The sequence below is a fragment of the Myodes glareolus genome, chromosome 11 (genome assembly GCF_982192425.1).
Source record: "Myodes glareolus chromosome 11, mMyoGla1.1, whole genome shotgun sequence".
NCBI classification, from domain to species: domain Eukaryota; kingdom Metazoa; phylum Chordata; class Mammalia; order Rodentia; family Cricetidae; genus Myodes; species Myodes glareolus.
Window position 1 is genome coordinate 23,691,356 of NC_142036.1, and position 20,062 is coordinate 23,711,417.

The window sequence follows — 20,062 nt, forward strand, 5'->3', positions numbered from 1 at the left end:
CGTGAGATGGAATGAAACTGTGGGTCCCAGAGGGTCATCGTTTTCAGGTCATTCAGGATGGCACGAAGCACTGAGTCGCCACAGAATCCTCCTTATTTTCAAATTCTCAGGATCAGTGTGTAGCACAGTTACTTTACAAAGAATGTCTCAATGCAGAAACTCCAGGGGATATCAATCCATCTGGATAACATCCCCTCTGTAGGGAAGAAGGTTAGACCAAGGTGGAGCTTTAAAACTCAGACAAGCTGGTCAGGGATCCTTCTCTCCCTCCTCTCCCTCCCCTGCTAAAACCCAGAAAGAAGGTAAAGCAGGAACTGAGAACCTGGACTGTGTCTTGCTCTCCCTCTCGTCCTCCTGCCATGACGCTTACCTGATGTGAATTCCCTTCTGAGGGCTGTGAATACAATTGGTTAATGAATGAAGAATCTACATTGTCCTGTGGGCATAGTAGAGCTAGGCAGGGAAAACTAAACTGAATTCTGGGAGAAAGAAGGCAGAGTCAGAGACTCCATGCAGTCACTGCTGGGAACAGATGAGTCTGAACCTTGCGGGTAAGCCACAACCATATAGTGGTACATAGATTAACAAAAATGGTTAAATTAAGAGGTAAGAGTTAACCAATAAGAAGCTAGATTAATGGACCAAGCAGTGATTTAATTAATACAGTGTCTGTGTGGTTATTTAAGGGCTGAGAGGCCAGGCACAAACAAGCAGTCTCATACAACAACTTGGCACCTAACGTGTGCTAGATACATCCACATAAAAGTCGAGAGGGCTTGGAAATGAATTCCAGACACTAATAAACAAAGTTTAGTCACATTTTTTTTTTTTTTACCGGATGTTCTCTGCTTGTTGGCCACATGCCGCAGCTCCTTTAAAAGAGGTCTTCCTGATTCAGTGGTAGTAGAAAAAAAAATCTGTCTGGTTTCAAAACGACAGCACAAACTGTATTGGCTCTTTCAGGAGGCCAAGTACTTGAATAGCGTTTGTGGGCACAGATGCTTGTGTGCCCACTTGGAGTTGGGAGGAAAGTAGCTGAGACCAAGCACACAGCTCAGGGCTCCCTGCCTGCGCAGGTGGCAGGATCAGGTCTACTAGGCATGCACAAGCAGGAGAGCATCGCAGATTCCTGCTGTCATACGCAGAGATATTTCCAAGACATGCATTGTGCTGCAGGGCAGATTTATCAATTACACAGATAAAAAGGGTTTATGTGCTGCACCCCCCTTCTCAGAATTAAAGTGATGAGCACGGCTCCTACCTGGCGGTTCCAGAACTGGTGGTAATGGTGTGTCTGCCATTTTGAAAAGCAGAGAGAGGTGGCGTCAGAACCCAGGGTTTCTGTGCCCAAGCTGCTTACCATTTTAAAAGCTCTCTAGGACAGAAAAGGATTACAGATACACAATAGGACAGATTCAGACATAAAAGAACTCTAAATGAGACACAGTGTTGGATAAATGTACATATGCTTTGGAGAGAGAAGAAAAAGAGTAAGAGATAGTAAATGTAATATAATAGAGTACAGGTAGTCATAGAGTAAATGAGTAAAGATAATAAAATAAATAGTAAACTTGTAGAAAAAGTAGTAGAGTAAGAAAAATAAGCCACATAAAGATGGAATATACATAAGAGAGTCTTGATTATGTATATTATTGTGTTTTCTTTGAATTTTTTGACTGTGAAGGAGCTAAGTGCAGAGAGACATTTCAGTGTATGGGCTGCTAAGATAAACCAGCATATATATTCTAAAGGTATCATGACTTCAGAATTTGGGTCTAAGGATTTGTTGCTTGGGAAAAGAGGTTCTTGTTTTGTTTCCACAGAGGATGAGAACCTATGGATTCATTCCAGGCTAATGTAGTTTGATATACCAAGATCCCCCAAAAGGTTGCTGTGAACACCCCCAGAATTTACTTTGCTCTACAAAAAGCAGGAAGCAGTTTGGACAGAACTTTGCCTAAATTCCCAAATACTGTTTATAATATTTATTTACCTTGAAAGGGGGATATTCTATTATATTCTATAACAAAGGGGATATTATATAGAATATATATTACATATAACAGTATATATAATATATTATATATATTTCTGCTCTTGATTAAAGTGTTGTGTTTGTGAAGCTCATTTAAAAATGTAAAGTATAGTAAAGAAACAGGTTAATTGACAATCATCTATAATAGTCAAGTTTGTAGTCATTATGGTTAGGTTTTCTAGATATATAGCGATGTATTTCAGTTAGATAGGTATTCTTCAAATCTTTCAGAGACCTTCAGAATATGGCATTTAAAATGCTTAAGAACTTAGTACTCTTCAAGACAGTGAGACACATCTGCTCCTGGCAGCACCAATTACTTAAAGAGGAAGATGGGCATTGAAAGGGCTCCTTATGGAGTTTGTTAGCCATCTGAGCTAGAAACTGCTCTTGCCTGGACTGCTTGATTCTATGCGATATGAACTGGACATGCAGGACCCACAGAGAAAAGCCTGCTGAACTTGCCTAAAGGTGACATGGACCTTTGGGTTCCTGCTACATGAAAGATCTGCAGACATTATGCAGGACACAGAAAAAAGTGACTGACAAACTGCCAATATAGGCAGAACTGTCTTTGAAATTTCTTGCTACATGGAAAAGTCTGCCAGACACTATGGGCCTGAAGGCTGAAGATTGGATGCTGCAACATTGCAGGAGAACTTTGGGTGACTGTCCAAGTAGAAAGATGTCTCTGTCAATTCTAGCACGGTGTCAGAAGTCCTTCTGTCTATGTGTTGCTTTTATTGGTTAATGAATAAAGAACTACTTTGAGCCTATGGCAGGGAAGAACAGAACTAGGCAGGGAAAGCTAGGCTGAATGCTGGAAGAAAGAAGGGCAGAGTCAGAGAGAAGCCATCCAGCCCCATCAGAAACAGACACTGGAACTTTAGCTGGTAAGTCACAGCCACATGGTGATACACAGATTAATAGAAATGGGTTAAATTAATATGTAAGAGTGATCCAACAAGAAGGTAGAGCTAATGGGCCAAACAGTGATTTAATTAATATGGTTTCCGTGTGATTATTTAGGTTCTGGGTGGCCGGGAGGAACAAGCGGCTTGCTACTACACTTGAGTTTTGGATTGCTTACAATGTACTTCCTGTTTACTTAGGTAATATTATATCCTTCTGCATCACTATCTCCTCACTCCCCACTCTCGAGCCTCCTTGGTCACTTACCCTGGGAACCAGCTAGAATGGTGCCCGAGACTGCACCTCAAGCTTTGGCCATAGCTGTTGAAGCTGTTATCTTGCAGACAAGGAAAGCAACTAGTGTACCTGTTCCAGAAAATGCCATGGAGCCCAGTAGAGGATCCAAACAGAACCCGAATCTGTTCATGGATTGGAGTTTTGCTGAAGAGACTGGGGACCGAGTGGAGGATTCCCACCAGCCAACCTGGAAATCCCTGAGACTCCAGGGTGGATAGAGTACCCAGTCAGAGTTATTGGTAACAGTGCAAAATCCTGGACCTGTTTAATTTGGGAACTCAGGAACCATTTCAGACACTGCAAGTGATTTGCACAGAGTGAACGGCTCCATGGCAAAGACATGCCCGTCCAGCTCCTGACAAATGACAAGCTCTCACGATGTTGCTCTAACCCTTGGAGCTCATCTCACCTACTCTGGAGCCTACAGGGGTAGCTGAAGCCTTGGGTCCCTTCCTCCTAGCCAGGCACTCTTGATGGTGCTTTCATGAGGACAAAAGAAGGGTCAGAGAGTGAGGGTACACTGGCCTCCTCTCAACCTTGAAGGAACTTAGCCACCAAGGCTAGGGACTCCAGGAAGGAGCAAACTGTATCTTGACCTAACCCAGTATAGATTTTCTGAGTATCCTGAAATGAAACTCACCACCACCAACCACGACCCAATCCTAGCATCTGTCTACCCCCGCTGGATCTTGAATGTGTTTCTGTTAAATTCAGTTTTTTTCAGAGTGGAAAATCTATCCTTGCTTGAAGACATAGCTAGAGATACACGGCGGCCAATTAAATAAGTTTCCATTTCCCTTGTTCTCTCCAGGCCTGCAAAGTCCACTCTGGCTGAAGACACACCCAGTGATCCAAGACAGCCAAGGAGTTAGGTTTCCTTTTCCCTGATATCTCCAGACGTGAAAAATTCGCACTTGTTAAAGACACACCCGGTGATCCAAGGCAGCCGATGACATAGCTTTCACTTTCCCTGATCTTCCTGTCCTGAAAAGTATCCAGTCTGATTGAAGATGTAGACACTAGTGAACTTAAAATTTCAAAGATGACCAATATATCCATGAATGGAGCAAGAACACAAGGGATAATGAGAGAAGAAGAAACACCGGACATCACAAGTCTCAGGCTGTGGCTGGCCCTCTGATCAGAGGGGTAAAATTGATCTCCAATATAACTTCTTGTGTCATCACCGTGACGCCCCCACACTCCTTCCCACCTCCCCATCCCTGTAAAGCTACATGGCTGTTATGGGTTGGAGAAAAAAGTGTAAAAAGAGAGGTGGGCAGAAGAGGGGTGGTTGAGTGTGTGTGTGTGTGTGTGTGTGTGTCTATGTGTGTGTGTCTATGTGTTTGTGTATGTGTGTGTTTTAAACATCAGTCAGGATAGAAACAAATCTAATGGAAGCCATCTACTCAGAAGTAGGCAGTTGGGTGGAGCAAGTACCTGCTTCCCCTATTGCTTTCAAACCGACACCAGGGAGCTGACTCATTGCAAGGGATGGGCCATGTCTCTATTGGTTCAGGAGCAAGGGTCTGCCCCTGTCTTCTCAGATTTAAGTCACTTCCTAAACTAACCAGCTGAGAAGACATCTCACCATGTTGGGTAAGTAGACCTCAGCGCTGGTGTGGGCTGGGAACTGGACTCCCTGATCTAAACCTGAAAAGAACTCACTGATATCAACCAATGCTAACCTTCTGTACCCACCCCATCTCTCCCTAGGAACACTCGTAGGTGCTGCATTAGGAGCTGGTATGTTTCTTGTGCCTGCTGTGAGGCTGTGTGGGCTTTGTGCTTTGTGGTGGGCTCTACTCCAGTTCCTGTCTCTGCTGGATTCTGGAGCTGCCTGGGGGAAGAGCCTGGGTCAGAGCTGTGCTCACTCACTCTGGGGATGAGCTTCAAGGTTCCTGCCTAGTTTCTCCTCCAGGCTTTATATAAAATGAACAGCAAGTAGAGAAGTATGTTGAGCACAGGGAGGGGCGGCTAGTGAAAACTGCAGTAGTTGATCAACGCTTCACAGATGTGAGGTTCAGGGAGGGATGCTGCATCCTACAAGTTCACACAACTTGATAAGACTCCGACTCTGTCAGATCCTCCACTGACCTCTTGACCTCCACCTGGCTCCCTGCCCTATGCATCTTTTCCTTTGGATCCTTTCCCTGCTGTTTGGAAAAGAAAGACCCCCAAACAGTCCAGGAATTCCTGAGTGCGTCTTTTTCCTAAGCCCACACCACCCAACTCCTCTCCCTACAGCTGTGGCTGTGGCAGGTGCACCAGTAGCCCTGTTTCTCATGGGATTCACGGTGACAGGAATAGCAGCAAGATCCATAGCAGCCAAGATTATGTCACTAGTAGCCATTGCCAATGGGGGTGGAGTTCCAGCAGGAGGCCTGTTTGCAGCATTACAGAGAATAGGTAAGTGACCCTCCTGGCAAGATGACTGGAGAGACAGCCAAGGATGGCATCTCCCTTCCTTTCCCCCCTTTCCCACCTTTTATATCACCTGTGTCTTCTAGTTCTGCCCCTGCTCTCTGGTTAATTATGAGTGAGGCTGGGGTGTGGTGTTGAGTAAGGGAAGCTGGATAACAGAGCAGTAAAGAGCCCTGGTCCAACATTCATGCTCCCTGGGCTCTGAGTCTTCCCTAACTGAGTGTCCTTCTCCAAGGTATCCCTTTTGTACTGCAATATAGAGGGGACATCCTCTCTGTAGAGCTTTTTCTCCTGTATCTCAGTTTACCCAAATCTGTCTTCTCTTTCTGGTCTACTTTGAATATCTCTGTGTAAAGCAGAGCCCCTTGGTTCCTACCAAAACACAGTGGGGCATTTCTAAGCCTCAGACCACTGACTGTCACTGCACTGTCCCTTCCCAGGGGTCCTTGGACTTTCTAGATTATGGAACGTGATCCTGGTCGGTGTTGGTGCAGCTATTGGAGCCTTGTTTGGAACTTAGGAGATGACACCTCTACTAGTTGATCCCAAAGCCTATAAGGACTAATCAGGAGACAGTGTATCTATCCCAAGATGATCCTCTAAATCCCTCAATGTTATCAAAAAATAAAGGCCTTATTCTGATGTCCCCATCTTTGCTTGTGGTGGTTCTTTGAAGGGAATTTTGGACTGGGCGCTTCAAGTCTTTAGGTTTTCTAAGCCAGACTCAGGCAAGAGATAAAAGGGAAGTGACAGATTGGCCAGTACACTGTCAGTAGGTAGAAGGCTTGAGGTGGTCCCTGTCTTAGTGAAGATAGGTTGTGTGGCATGGGAGCACTTTGGGGAATTCATGAACCTCACTTTATCCTCATTAAAGGTTGGCCTAACAGAGGTTCCTGTCCTGGGCAAAGGTGAAAGGTAGCCAAGAACATTGACCCCAGAGTTTTTAATCCTTCCTAATCAAGGTTCTGGAAATCCAGGGCTATGAGCAGGCAGACCTAACCCACTGTGCTGCTGAAAAACTGACAGAGAGCTATCAGGGACGCACTGGGCTAAACTAATGCACTGGTGCCTCAGGAAGGAGATAGAATCAAAACTGGTCACCAAATGTCTATAAAATTGAAAAGGAGGCTTAAATTCCTGCCTTATGTCCTGGAACCCTGACCACACCCTCACCCAAGGTTGGAAGTCATCGTCCTTGTGATGCATGATGCAGCCTTTGAACAGGGTCCACACTGACACACAAAGGACTTCAAGGCAGGAGGAATCTGGTATTTGAAAAACAATCATGACACAGGACACTGCTCACTGTGGTGACAGGTACCAGGCACATTCATAGAATACAACAAGAGGTTGGGATCCGATCTCATGCAAAGATCTGGAAATATGGGACATGGGAAGACATGCAGAAGTCTCTGAGGGGAGCACACAGAGAGATGAGGTTGTGCACAGGCATCTGTGAGGTCTGGTCTCCTGAGCTGGACTGCAGTCACCTGCAGGCAATCAAGGAGAGGTTCTGCTGCAATACTCCCTGCCAACAGGCTGACTGGGTTGATGGCTGAAGTTTTACAGAAAAAGGTGTGGGGCAGCTGGGAGGTGGTGGTACGTGCCTTTAAGAACGAAAAAAGAAACAGATGTGCAGCTGGTCCAAGAGAAGTGCTTGATAATGCATCATTCCAACATTGGATCCCACCTCTCTAGGGTCCCCCTCAAGAATGCCTAAATCGAGTGTGTGGTGTTGGGAATATGTCCTGGCCCAAAGCCAGTTTGCCAGCTTCTTTTATTGGCATAGCTGTAGTGACCAATAGTGACCAACCGACAGAAACAGGATCAAGTCTGTTAGATAGATAAGCCACTTGCCTCTTCCAGGGTCCCAATACCTGTGCTATGATGCCTCCCTACTTGAAACCATTTATATAGGAGGGGATGCCCTTGTCTCCTCTTCCTTTCCTGATTTCTCCAACTTCCACTCTGGGATCTCTTCTATAGGTCTCCCTGAGGGGTACCACCACTGCTCAGATGAATCTTTTGTTTTTTTATTTTTCCCCACATAGTCATAGTTATTTTTAACCCTTTAAGTGATCTTCAATAATCTGGCCTAATCGTATCTAACTTCAGAAGTTTCTTTCTAGTACATGGGGCTGAGTGCATGACAAAACCAATACTATAGCTGGATGCATTTCTGGTCGTTCTGTGTCTATGGGAGTGGACATCAGGTGAGGGTCACAGAAGCGCCTTGGGACCCTGTGGGTGATTCCAGGGACTCTTGTGTTAAGTCTCTCACCTAGACACACTGCTAATTTTTCTATAAGCATCCTTCAATCCTTGTAAAAAGGACCTGGGAAAAACTCCTTACCTTGGGCAGCATTGGAATTTGAGTCAGGTCAGGAAGAAGAGAAAACCCACTCTAAGATGGTTTGGCTGTCTGGCAGTGATTTTCTGCCAGGCCCAAAGGTGGATTCTCTACTTCCTTGCCCAAGTTTGTCCCTTCGGCAATGAAGAGGGTGACAAGGATCTGCGGGCTGTCATTCCAGGACGCTGCTAGGCATAAAAACTGTCTCTAGGAGACTAAAGAGGACTTGAGGTTTTTCAGGAGATGGTGGATTTGGAATCTTCCAATTCTACAGATCACTGCTAAAAAGGCGACATGAATGCTGAAAGGCAGAGAGGGGAGAGCCTTTGACTCTGGGGACACCAAGGGGTGCTCCCCTCCCTTAGAGGTAGGATAAGGACTGCCTCTGCCCCAGGGAAATTCCTCCTGGATCCCTCATAGCTAGAGCCACTCTGCCTCTGTGGAAGAGGGTGGGAGCCCAAGTAGAAGATACTGCCACTTCCCCAGACCTAGTGTGACCAGTGAACTGTTTTTCCCTCCCCACACAAGACCAAGGGCTGTGCTGGGCATACAAGGGGGAAGTCAGTTTTTTCCAGTGAGGCTGTGGAACTGAGAGAACAGGCAGAGGTTTTGGGTTTCTCTGGTGACCTAGCAGAGACAAAAGGTTTAAACGCAGGCCACGAGTAATAATCACTGAATACCTCGTGCAGTGGACTGTAGGAATACAAACCAGGTTCTGGCTTTGAGATGAGTGATTCAAAGCAGAAGGTCATGCTAAACTACCCATAGACATTGAGCTAACCTGCACCTGCCTGGGATCTGGGAAGACATTTAGGTCAACTCCCCATGTAGGGAGGAGCCACTGAGGAGGTGACCTTCTCAGAGTTCTCAGGGTAAAGGGCAACTTCTGCTTGTGCGCTGAGATTATTCCACCCGAGCGTTCACCTACCCCTGTGTCTCTGTGAAAAGATGGTGGGAGAAAGAGGTGAGTATAACCCACCCCACCTCAGGGAACAGAGGCGACAGTCCCTGCTCAACCTTCACCACACAAACAGCGCACATGGTATAGAAAAATGCTGGCAACAACCCCATTTTATTTCTTATTCCAAATTGGGTATTTGAGTTGACTGACTGTACCCTGGGGTTACCTGATTGTTCTCTGGCTTGGACAAGCTGGAGGCGTCACCTCTGCCTCCATGTCCCCTTTTCAGAGCAGAGAGGGGCTAGGACACTCAGATGCCCATGAGGGCAGATCCTGCAGAGCGCAAGAGGAACTTAGATGACACGGAGAGTCCTGCAGCTCCCGCGGAAGAAACAAAGGATGAAAAACGTGAGATGGAATGAAACTGTGGGTCCCAGAGGGTCATCGTTTTCAGGTCATTCAGGATGGCACGAAGCACTGAGTCTCCACAGAATCCTCTTTACTTCCAAATTCTCAGGATCAGTGTGTAGCACAGTTACTTACAAAGAATGTCTCAATGTAGAAACTCCAGGGGATATCAATCCATCTGGATAACATCCCCTCTGTAGGGAAGAAGGTTGGACCAAGGTGGAGCTTTGAAACTCAGACAAGCTGGTCAGGGATCCTTCTCTCCCTCCTCTCCCTCCCCTGCTAAAACCCAGAAAGAAGGTAAAGCAGGAACTGAGAACCTGGACTGTGTCTTACTCTCCCTCTCGTCCTCCTGCCATGACACTTATCTGATGTGGATTCCCTTCTGAATGCTGTGAATACAATTGGTTAATGAATGAAGAATCTACATTGTCCTGTGGGCATAGTAGAGCTAGGCAGGGAAAACTAAACTGAATTCTGGGAGAAAGAAGGCAGAGTCAGAGACTCCATGCAGTCACTGCTGGGAACAGATGAGCCTGAACCTTGCGGGTAAGCCACAGCCATGTGGTGGTATATAGATTAATAAAAATGGTTAAATTAAGAGGTAAGTGTTAGCCAATAAGAAGCTAGAGCTAATAGACCAAGCAGTGATTTAATTAATACAGTTTCTGTGTGGTTATTTAGGTGCTGAACAACCAGGAATAAACAAGCAGTCTCATACAACAAATTGGCACCTAACGCATACTAGCTAATTCCACATGAAACTTGAGAGGGCCTGGAGATGAATTCTAGACACTAAAAAACAAAGTTTAGCCACATTTTTTTTTCTGGATGGCCTCTGCTGGCTGGCAGCATGCCACAGCTCCTTTAAAAGAGGTCTTCCTGATTCAGTGGTTGTAGCAAAAACAAAAAACCCCACACGGTTTCAAAACGGCAGCACAAACCGTGCTGTCTTTCAGGAAGCTGAGTACTTGAATGGCATTTGTTGGCACAGATGCTTGTGTGACCATTCAGAGTTGGCAGGAAAGTAGCTGAGACCATGGCCATACCTCAGGGCTTCCTGCCTGGGCAGGCGGCAGGATCAGGTCTACTAGGCATGCACAAGCAGGAGAGCATCGCAGATTCCTGCTGTCATACGCAGAGATATTTCCAAGACATGCATTGTGCTGCAGGGCAGATTTATCAATTACACAGATAAAAAGGGTTTATGTGCTGCACCCCCCTTCTCAGAATTAAAGTGATGAGCACGGCTCCTACCTGGCGGTTCCAGAACTGGTGGTAATGGTGTGTCTGCCATTTTGAAAAGCAGAGAGAGGTGGCGTCAGAACCCAGGGTTTCTGTGCCCAAGCTGCTTACCATTTTAAAAGCTCTCTAGGACAGAAAAGGATTACAGATACACAATAGGACAGATTCAGACATAAAAGAACTCTAAATGAGACACAGTGTTGGATAAATGTACATATGCTTTGGAGAGAGAAGAAAAAGAGTAAGAGATAGTAAATGTAATATAATAGAGTACAGGTAGTCATAGAGTAAATGAGTAAAGATAATAAAATAAATAGTAAACTTGTAGAAAAAGTAGTAGAGTAAGAAAAATAAGCCACATAAAGATGGAATATACATAAGAGAGTCTTGATTATGTATATTATTGTGTTTTCTTTGAATTTTTTGACTGTGAAGGAACTAAGTGCAGAGAGACATTTCATTGTATGGGCTGCTAAGATAAGCCTGCATATATATTCTAAAGGCATCATGACTTCAGAATTTGGGTCTAAGAATTTGTTGCTTTGGAAAGGAGGTTTTTCCTTTGTTTCCACAGAGGATGAGAACCTATGGATTCTTTCCAGGTTAATGTAGTTTGATGGCCCAGGAGCCCCTGAAAGGCTGCCATGAACACCCCCCAAAATTACTTCACACAACAAAAAGCAGGAAGCAGTTTGGAGAGGACTATGCCCAAATTCCCAAATATTGTTTATAAATGTTTGTTTACATTTAAAGGGGGATATGCTATAGAGATGTATACTTTGCATTGGTATGGATCTTGATTTATTGATACAAATTTAAGATCAATTTTGTTATGTATATTTTAAATATATTTCTGCTCTTGATTAAAGTATTGTGTTTACAGTTCATTTAAAAATGTAATGTATAATTAAGAAAGATAGGTTAATTGAAAATCATCCATAATAGTCAAGTTTGTAGTTATGTTCGTTAGGTTTTATAGATATAGAGAGATATATTTCAGTTAGGTATTCTTCAAATCTTTCAGAGAACTTCAGAATATGACATTTAAAATGTTTAAGAACTTGGGACTTTTCATGACAGTGAGACACATCTGCTCCTGGAAGCACCAATCACTTCAAGAAGAAGATGGGCATCTAAAAGGCTCCTTATGGAGTTTGTTAGCCATTTGGGCAAGAAACTGCTCTTGCCTGATGAACCAGACATGCAGGACCCACAGAGAAAAGACTGCTGAACTTGCCTAAAGGTGACATGGACCTTTGGGTTCCTGCTACATGAAAGATCTGCAGACATTATGCAGGACATAGAAAAAAAGTGACTGACAAACTGCCAATATAGGCGGAACTGACTTTGAAATTTCCTGCTTCATGGAAAAGTCTGTCAGACACTATGGGCCTGTAGGCTGAAGATTGGATGCTGCAATGCTACAGGAGAACTTTGGATGACTGTCCAAGTAGCAAGATGGCTCTGTCAATTCTAGCACAGTGTGGGAGTTCCTTCTGTCTTTGTGTTGCTTTTATAGGTTAATGAATAAAGAACTGCTTTGAGCCTATGGCAGGGAAGAACAGAACTAGGCAGGGAAAGCTAGGCCGAATGCTGGGAGAAAGAAGGGCAGAGTCAGGGAGAAGCCATGTAGCCCCACCAGAAACAGATGCTGGAACTTTAGCTTGTAAGCCACAATCACATGGAGATACACAGTTTAATAGGTTAATAGAAATGGGTTAAATTAATACGTAAGAGTCATCTAATGAGAAGATAGAGCTAATCGGCTGAGCAGTGATTTAATTAATATGGTTTCCATGTGATTATTTCAGTTCTGAGTGTCCAGGATGAGCTAGCGACTTGCTACTACACTGGAGTTTTGAAAGTTGCTTACAATGGGCTTCCTGTTTACTTAGGTAATAGTATATCCTCCTGGAGTCTTTGATGGAATTGAAGAATAGACAGTTACAGATATAGTTTTCCTTAGCTATGATAAAAGATAAAGGAGATATAAATATTGTAACTGTAATCTTGTTTAATGCCTGTTCTGTTATATGTAGTTTTACTATGTTAGAGTTAAAACTTTTTTATTTAAACAGAAAAGGGGAAATGGTGTGGGAGGTCCATCTGTCTGTGTGTTGCTTTTATTGGTTAATGAATTAAGAAACCGCTTTGGTCTATAGCAAGGCAGAACTTAGCTAGGTGGGGAAAACTCAACCAAATGCTGCGAGAAAGAAGGTGGAATCAGTGAGAAGTCATGTAACCCTGCCAGAGACAGATGCTGGAACTTTACCTAGTAAGCCACAGCCTCATAGCGATACACAGATTAATGGAGACGGGTTAATTTAAGATATGAGATAGTCAGAAATACACTTAAGCTGTTGGCCCAAAAGTATTGCAAATAATATGGTTTCTGTGTGATTATTTCAGGACTGAGAAGCTGGTAACAAACAAGTGGTCTCACACTACACTTACCCACGGACTGCAGAGTGCCCACCAGGCTACCAGCCGGAAATCCACCCCCATTGGCAATAGTTGACATGGACGTCATCTTATCTGCTAGAGAGGAGGCAACAATTCCTGTCCCAGTGAAGGCCACAGCACCCAGCACGGGGGGGGGGGGGCAGCAGCGACGGTCATGGCTGTGGGAAGAGGCTGGTGTCAGGTGGATTTGGGGAAAGGGACCCACAACACACTGGGTCAAAGTGGGGAGGGGCTGCTGGGGTCTGGAAAAAGGGAGAATGAGCAGAGCAGACTGGGCCATGGCTTTTCCTCTTCCCACTGAGGCCTCCTTTGGGAATCCCAAAGCACAGGTAGAAAGTGGGGCCAGAGGCAGCTCTGAACCAGAGATCCAGAACTCGGGAACCAGTGAGCAAAGGCAAAGAGTTGATGTTTGTCACTGAAGATAGAGTGAGTCCTGGGCTGGCTCTGAGGGGTAGCAAGACCTTCATCAAGAAAGGTGCTGCTGGTGCCTCAGTGTCTGTCCTGGTCTAATGCTGGGATAAGAGCAAAGTATGCCCAAAGCAAAAAGCCCAATGTATGTGTTTACAGAGGATCACATCTTGCCCAGGAGACAGGAGATCCATGGGACACAACTGTTGAGACAGGAGGAGGCTTCAAGAGTCCTGCTGTGTCTCCCGTGAGCTTGTCAGGAGCCAGCTAGCTGATGGGGCCTGCATAGCATGTCTAGTATGTTCCAACTCTCTGCTCATCTTGGCCATACAGCACCCTAGATATCTCTAAGTTAGCTTGACAGGCTCTTTTTTTTTTTTCCCAAGAAACAGGAGCTCAGAAGAGTTTAAATACATTCACTAGGCCCCATGGTGACTTTCTCACTGAGAGTGGTGAGTACCTACTAAAGATGTGGCCTCTGGCTGCACGACACTGCCTCCTTGTGGAGGACCACAGAAGTGAATCCCTTCCACGTCAATGAGTTTTCAGAGAGTTCAGATCTGTTCTTGCTCCATCAAGGTTATAGGCAGGATATTTTGACCTAAGGTGTGGTTTAAAATGCTTTGCTTAGACAAAGGATATTGTGTTCTAGGTGGTGGTGTTTTGAGATGTGAGGAGGTAATCACATTTATGTGTTCTTTATATTATGGTAAAGGAGTTTTTTGCCCTCCCTGCTTTTGGATTGGGGTAGATAAGGGATATGGTAAATAAATTTGGCGAATCAGAGTATGCAGTGGATGCCCTCCTGCTTCTATCAGTTATGTCTTAATCCTCATCCCTCCCACCAAACATAGACAAACAAGTCAGACGGGACCCTGAGACTTCCTTGTTTCAGTTCTCTCTCTCTCTCTCTCTCTCTCTCTCTTTCAAGACAAAGTTACTATCATAATTACTGCCCTCTTGCTGTGATGAAATAACATGACCAAGACAGCTTATAGAAAAAGCATTTTATTTAATTTTTAATGATTATTTTTATTTTATGTACATTGGTATTTTGCCTGATGTATGTCTGTGTGAGGGTGTTGGCTCAATTAGAGATAGACTTTCAGGCAATTGTACACTGCCATGTGGGTGCTGGAAATTGAACTCAGGACCTCTGGAAGAGGCCAGTAAGTGTTCTTATCCTCTGAGCCATCCTCCAGTCCCAGGTCCTTCTTTCTAGCCACTTCCTTCATCCCATCTACACCTTTGCCACAGCACCTGCAGGGAAGTCTCCTGGGGCAACATGGGCTTCTTCCTGGCTCCCTGTTTACAGGGAGGGTGGGAGTGGACCTGCACCCCTTCCCTGAAGATTCTCACCTCCCCCAAGCACAGCAACAGCAGCCTTGGCTAGGAAGGAAAAGAAAATCCTGTGAGAGGCTCAGCACTGTCCCCTCCCCATCCTGCTTACAGGAAGGACTGAGCCCTTCCTGTTCTTCCCTGAGAGAGAGGACCCACATGCATCTGTCTGCCCTGAGGAGGCACAGGCTGCTTGGCTCTGGAGAACTCAGACATCTCAGATGGATTTTCTCTGTTCTTCTATTATTTGCCTGCTTGCTGTTTGCCTGTTGTGGGGAAGGAAGTCTGATGTGGTTATCTTTTCTTTTCTCTGCAGCCCCCAAAAGCAGTTCAGGTTCAAACTAAACAAAAACAAAACCAGCTGGGGATACAGGCTGATAAGGAAATGACTGTCGTGGCTCCATGTAAAAAGAGAAAAAGAACACTATTCCTGTGGGTGTCGCTAGAATCCATGTGGTAGCCTCTCTCAGTGAGCACAGAGTACTGGGACTGTAGTTGGCTTTCCTGGTTTGATTCATGGAGGGCATAACTACCATTATGGTCCAGAATATGATAGCAGGCAGGCAGTCATATGATGCTTTTGAAACCTCAAAATCTAAACCCAGTGCCAGGCAGTGGTTGCACATGCCTTTAATCCCAGCACTCGGGAGGCAGAGACAGGATATAATCCATTGTATTAGTAAAAGAAGCAGTAAAAGTTGCATTGGAAATGAAAACTGCCATATTACCTGTTATCCAGCAGGTGGCAGTGTCGCGACTAGAATTAATGCAAAGGTGACAGAATCGGGGCCCTGTTTCAGGGTCCACTTGGTATTTGTTAAATACTGGAAAATATGAGTTGCTCAACAAAGTAAATGTAATTAAATCAATTTCATACATGGAGCCAGAAACCTAGACTCCAGGGGTAGAAAACAGCAAACCGGAAGCTGCATATGCTGCCACACAACAATGAGTAGTCCCGTGGTGTTGCAGCATTTGGCAACTGCTTGTGCTCTGACTTGCGCTGCATTGTAACGGGAATTTAAAAACCACTCAGGAAAGAGCAAACCAGGAGGGCAGAGACTGTCTGGGCTCGTGGAGCCCGGGAGGCATGGCATTTAAATCCACATGGGCGCCAGGTGTGGATGTAAGTCACAAAACAATCCCACACCAGTTTGGAATTATGATTAATAAAAGAGTTATTTATTTAAGGGGAAAAATTACAGATAAGTGTCCTAGACAACAGCCCTCTGCAAGACCAGGAACAGAGTCTAGTAGCTGGAAGCGGAACTGGAAGCAAGAGAGAGAAAGAGAGAGCAAGGCTACTGCTGTTTTTTAAAACAAAAGAGACCATGCCCAAGTGGGCTGGTATTTTAAAGGCTATTGGCTGAAGGAACAGAAGGAGCTCCCAAAGCACCTCCCTCCACCGTAGGGCTTCTAGTTAATTAGAAGCAGGTTCAGCATTTGCCAGTGTCAGCTATTAGATACTCTCTTTATCCCACAGAGGTAGGAAATTCTCAGGCTAGCGAGAGGTGCTTCATGGGAGGATCTAATTGTATCCAGGTCAAGCACCTGTGATGCAAACATGTTCATCTCAATGTTACTTGAGAAACATGCTCGGATGAACTAAGGCTCCACGACATTGTCCCCTCCTCCAGGAAGTTTCCCAGATTCCTTTGAACAGAATTCATTACTCTAGTCATGGAGCTACTGTCCTGAGCCTTCTTTAGGTCCATCTGAGCTCAGCTCCCAACATAGGCTCCAGGATCCTGGTCCCACCTAGGCACAGGGGCCAGGATTTAAAAACTCTGAAGATGCGCTTTGACCATGAGGTCAAAGGGAACCATGAGGGTTAGCCATCTCTCCATTAACCTTGGGGTAAAGGTGGAGGAATGAAAGCCAGGTTTGTACAAGGCAGGTATGAGTGGCCTTAGGGAATACCTGCAGGGATGCGGACCCAGGACCTCAAGTATATTTTAGGAAGGCATTGGCCATTCAACTGTAATGTCCAACAGGGGAGATGGTTACCAGGCTGCCTGGAAACTTGTTGTCCTGGGCCATGAGACAGCAAGACCCACCCACAGAAAAGGGGCACTATCTGTCTGGTTGCCAGCATGCTGGGCTCAACTGATGGCCACAGAATTAGCCAAACCTTTTGAAGGTGTTTAGAACTACAGTTCTTGGCCTCATGCCACCGTCAGCCCCATGTCCCTACTTTTGTACAGCTTTGAATTTCCTTCCTACTTACTGCCCCTGGCAGAAGGAAAACTCCCACAATTCCTCCTGCCCAGGGCCTTGGAGCAATGGTCCCCACCAGTCAGGTAAGGAATAATATTGAGAAGCATGGTGGCTGTGCCAATAATCCTAGCACTCAGGAATCTTGCAGGAAAATTGACCCAGGTTTAAGGGCAATCATCCTGGACTACATACACAGTGTCTCCTGAACTAGCCAAAAGAATGAGGGCAACAATGTTATCTGCCTCTGCGGCCACTAGAATAATTCAAGGAATTTATCAGTGTAATAGGCTAGCAATTGAGGCCTCAATGTGTGCACTAAAATTCTACTGCTCCTGTGGATTCCCTAACCACCTGCATTTCTTACAAGAAGAAAGGAAAGCAAGCTGTGGCTGATCATAGTTCTCCATGCAGACTTGGGGTCCAAGGAGGACTGACTGATACGCAAGGTCACTTATCTCCAGTAGGGCAAACAGCCAAGACACAGGCAGGGCACCTCTATAGGATGCTTCCAACTTTCAATACTCCCAAAGCAGATCCAAGCACAGATGCTCCAGAGCCCAGAACAGTCTGGGCTAACAGGGTGAGCCCTGGTGGGAGAAGGACACAGGTCATCTTGGAGGAATCAGAAGCCCATCCCCGTGAAATGTGTGGTTTGGAGTCTAGGGAAACACGTGAGTGTGTCTGCCCTGGGGACAGAAAGGAAAAGAGCACTGGAAGATTGTGTGTGGATTTAGCCGTCCATGTCTTCCAGGTTCTTCTATCTAGGGACACTGGGGGATTCTACAGCCTCAGTTCAAGAAAAGCAAAGGAATAAAACAATGTTATCCATTGAGAACTAAGAGTCGTGCAAATGATAAAAACTGCTTGCAGAAACACACCCACAGAGACACACATTGACACAGCAGGCTGAAACTTGGGGGTGAGAGAGAAGAGATCTGTGAGGAGAAGAAATGAACAAAAGTGGGGAGGGCCACACACACGGAGGAAGGACTGAAGAGTAGAACTTTGTTGAAATCAAGACCTGAGCTCATATATCTAGAAGGACAAGCCTTTAGCAAAAGAAAAAGAAAAAAGAAAAGAAAGAAGGTAAATTCTTGTGATAAATCCAAGGGACATAAAAACAGAATACAGAACCCAGACCCAGGAACCAAGGTCTCTGAGGAGAACCTTATGAAGCATGTAGGTCTGTGTTTTTAGGGGCTCAAAGCCCAGGACTATGCTAGGGTCTCATCTCTTTCAGGGTTTTCTCAGCGATAAGGCACAGTGGAGGAGTGACAGGGGGCAGCTGAGGACGGGATGTTGTACTCTCTGAAACTGCCCCCTTCCTCCCCACTCTCGAACTTTCCGTGGGCACTCACCCTGTAAACCAGCTGGAATGGTGTCAGAGACTGTCCCTCCAGCTTTGACCATGGCTGCTGAAGCTGTTATCCTCGAGACAGGGGAAGCCACCACCATACCTGTTCCAGACAGCACCATGGAGCCCAGTAGAGGTTCCAAACACCACCCAAACCTGTGAAAAGGGGAACTTTGATGAGGAGATTGCGGATCCAGAGGTGCATTCCCACCAATCAGTTGAAAACTCTGAGACTCCAGGGTATAGAGACTGCCTGCTCAGAATTGGTGGTAACCCCTAACTCGAGCTCATATCACCTACCCTCTAGCTTAATGAGGTAGGTGGAGCCTTGGGTCCCTTCCCTTCTGGGTAAACAGCTTTGATGATAGATTCCTCTGTGAAAACAAAAGGAGGGTCAGAGAGGGGCTGTACACTGGCCTCCCTTCAGACACGGAGGGCCTTTGCCACCTGAGGCTAGGGCTTCAGGAAGGAACTATCTGTCTCCTGACCTCACCCAAGGGAGATTTCCTGAGGAAGCTGGAATGATACCCACCAACAACAACCACAACATCCCTACCCTCCGCCAGTCCCTGCTGGATCTTGGATATGTTTCTGGAAAATCCAGTTCTTTTTAGAGTGGAAAATCCACTGTGGTTGAAGACATACCTAGAGATGCAAGCAGCCAGTGAGCTGGTTTTCTTTTTCCCTGCTCTCTCCAGGCCTGGGAAACTCATTCTTGTTGAAAACACACCCAGTGTGATCCAAGGCAGCCAATGGGACAGTTTTCATTTTTTTTTTCCTGTTCTCTCCAATCCTGGAAAACATCCACTGTGGCTGAAAACTCACACAATGACGGAAGGTAGCCAGTGAGAGGGTTTCGTTTTCCTTGATCTCTCCAGGGCTTTCTTATTCTATAACTGAGGCTTTCTGAGTGTTACTGTGTTTGCAATGTATTGTAACATATTACTTCTTTGCCAGGGTTGTTTTGAAGAGATAAGACTAAAGCCATTTTAAACCCAGGCCTGATCCTTGCGAGAGTCTAACCTAGCAGGAACCCCACTCCATGTAGCTGGGAATTCAGAGAAAAGCCACAACTGGCCCCAAAATTGCCTGGTTGCCCAGAGACTTGAGGACAGCCAACCAGAAGCTAGGCAAACAGTTGTGTTTGTTTGTTTGTTTGTTTTGTTTTGTTTTGTTTTGTTTTTTCTTTTACAGTTACCTGGTGGTTTTGTGGAAAGTTACAAAAATCTCCTCCTGACTGACTCAGAGCCAGCTATCCCCCTACTCAATCCGGTAATGCCAAGGTATGTAACTCCCTACTTGGGATTTTTTTTTCCCCTTAAAGATCCCCTGCACTGTGAGTTTGGAGCCTTTCTCCCTTACCAGTTGTACCGGGTGTGTGGGACAAGGGCTTGTAAGTCTGTACAATAAAGAAACTTGTATAATTGAATCGCAAGTCGACTCCATGGTGGTCTTGCTGGTGGTGTGGGGGGGTGGGGGAATGGGGTGGGGGGCGGGGTCTCAGGACTCAGGCTTAACAGTTTTTTACCCCTCCTCACCCATGACAGTGATGCAGTAGAAACTTGAAGAAATAAAATTGATTCTATGAAAGTTTACTAATAATCTTGCTAAGAAAATATTAAGTCACACTAATCTAAAGGAGTGCTGCTTCCAATATGACTAGAAGGTGAATGGTATATAACCAGGTTTGTTACAGACTGTAAAAAAGAA

At 45.4% G+C, this 20,062-nt stretch overlaps 1 protein-coding gene and 1 pseudogene across 2 annotated transcripts; one reads left to right on the forward strand and one right to left on the reverse strand.

Annotated features, from left to right (window-relative positions):
• Nucleotides 1–4,377: 4,377 nt before the first annotated feature.
• Nucleotides 4,378–6,297, forward strand: LOC146892471 (interferon alpha-inducible protein 27-like protein 2A). Its single transcript, XM_087911552.1, has 5 exons — nt 4,378–4,393; nt 4,792–4,843; nt 4,961–4,990; nt 5,492–5,653; nt 6,109–6,297. The coding sequence occupies exons 2-5, from the start codon at nt 4,837–4,839 to the stop codon at nt 6,186–6,188; spliced, it is 279 nt and encodes a 92-aa protein (XP_087767678.1). The 5' UTR covers nt 4,378–4,393; nt 4,792–4,836; the 3' UTR covers nt 6,189–6,297.
• Nucleotides 6,298–9,032: 2,735 nt separating this feature from the next.
• On the reverse strand, nt 9,033–19,385 carry LOC148120459 (uncharacterized; annotated as a pseudogene). The gene is made up of 5 exons (XR_015739166.1): nt 18,998–19,385; nt 18,357–18,508; nt 17,450–17,585; nt 13,021–13,193; nt 9,033–9,297 (listed from the first exon to the last, which is right to left on the reverse strand). The product of XR_015739166.1 is annotated as an uncharacterized LOC148120459 (transcript).
• Between the last annotated feature and the right edge of the window lie 677 nt (nt 19,386–20,062).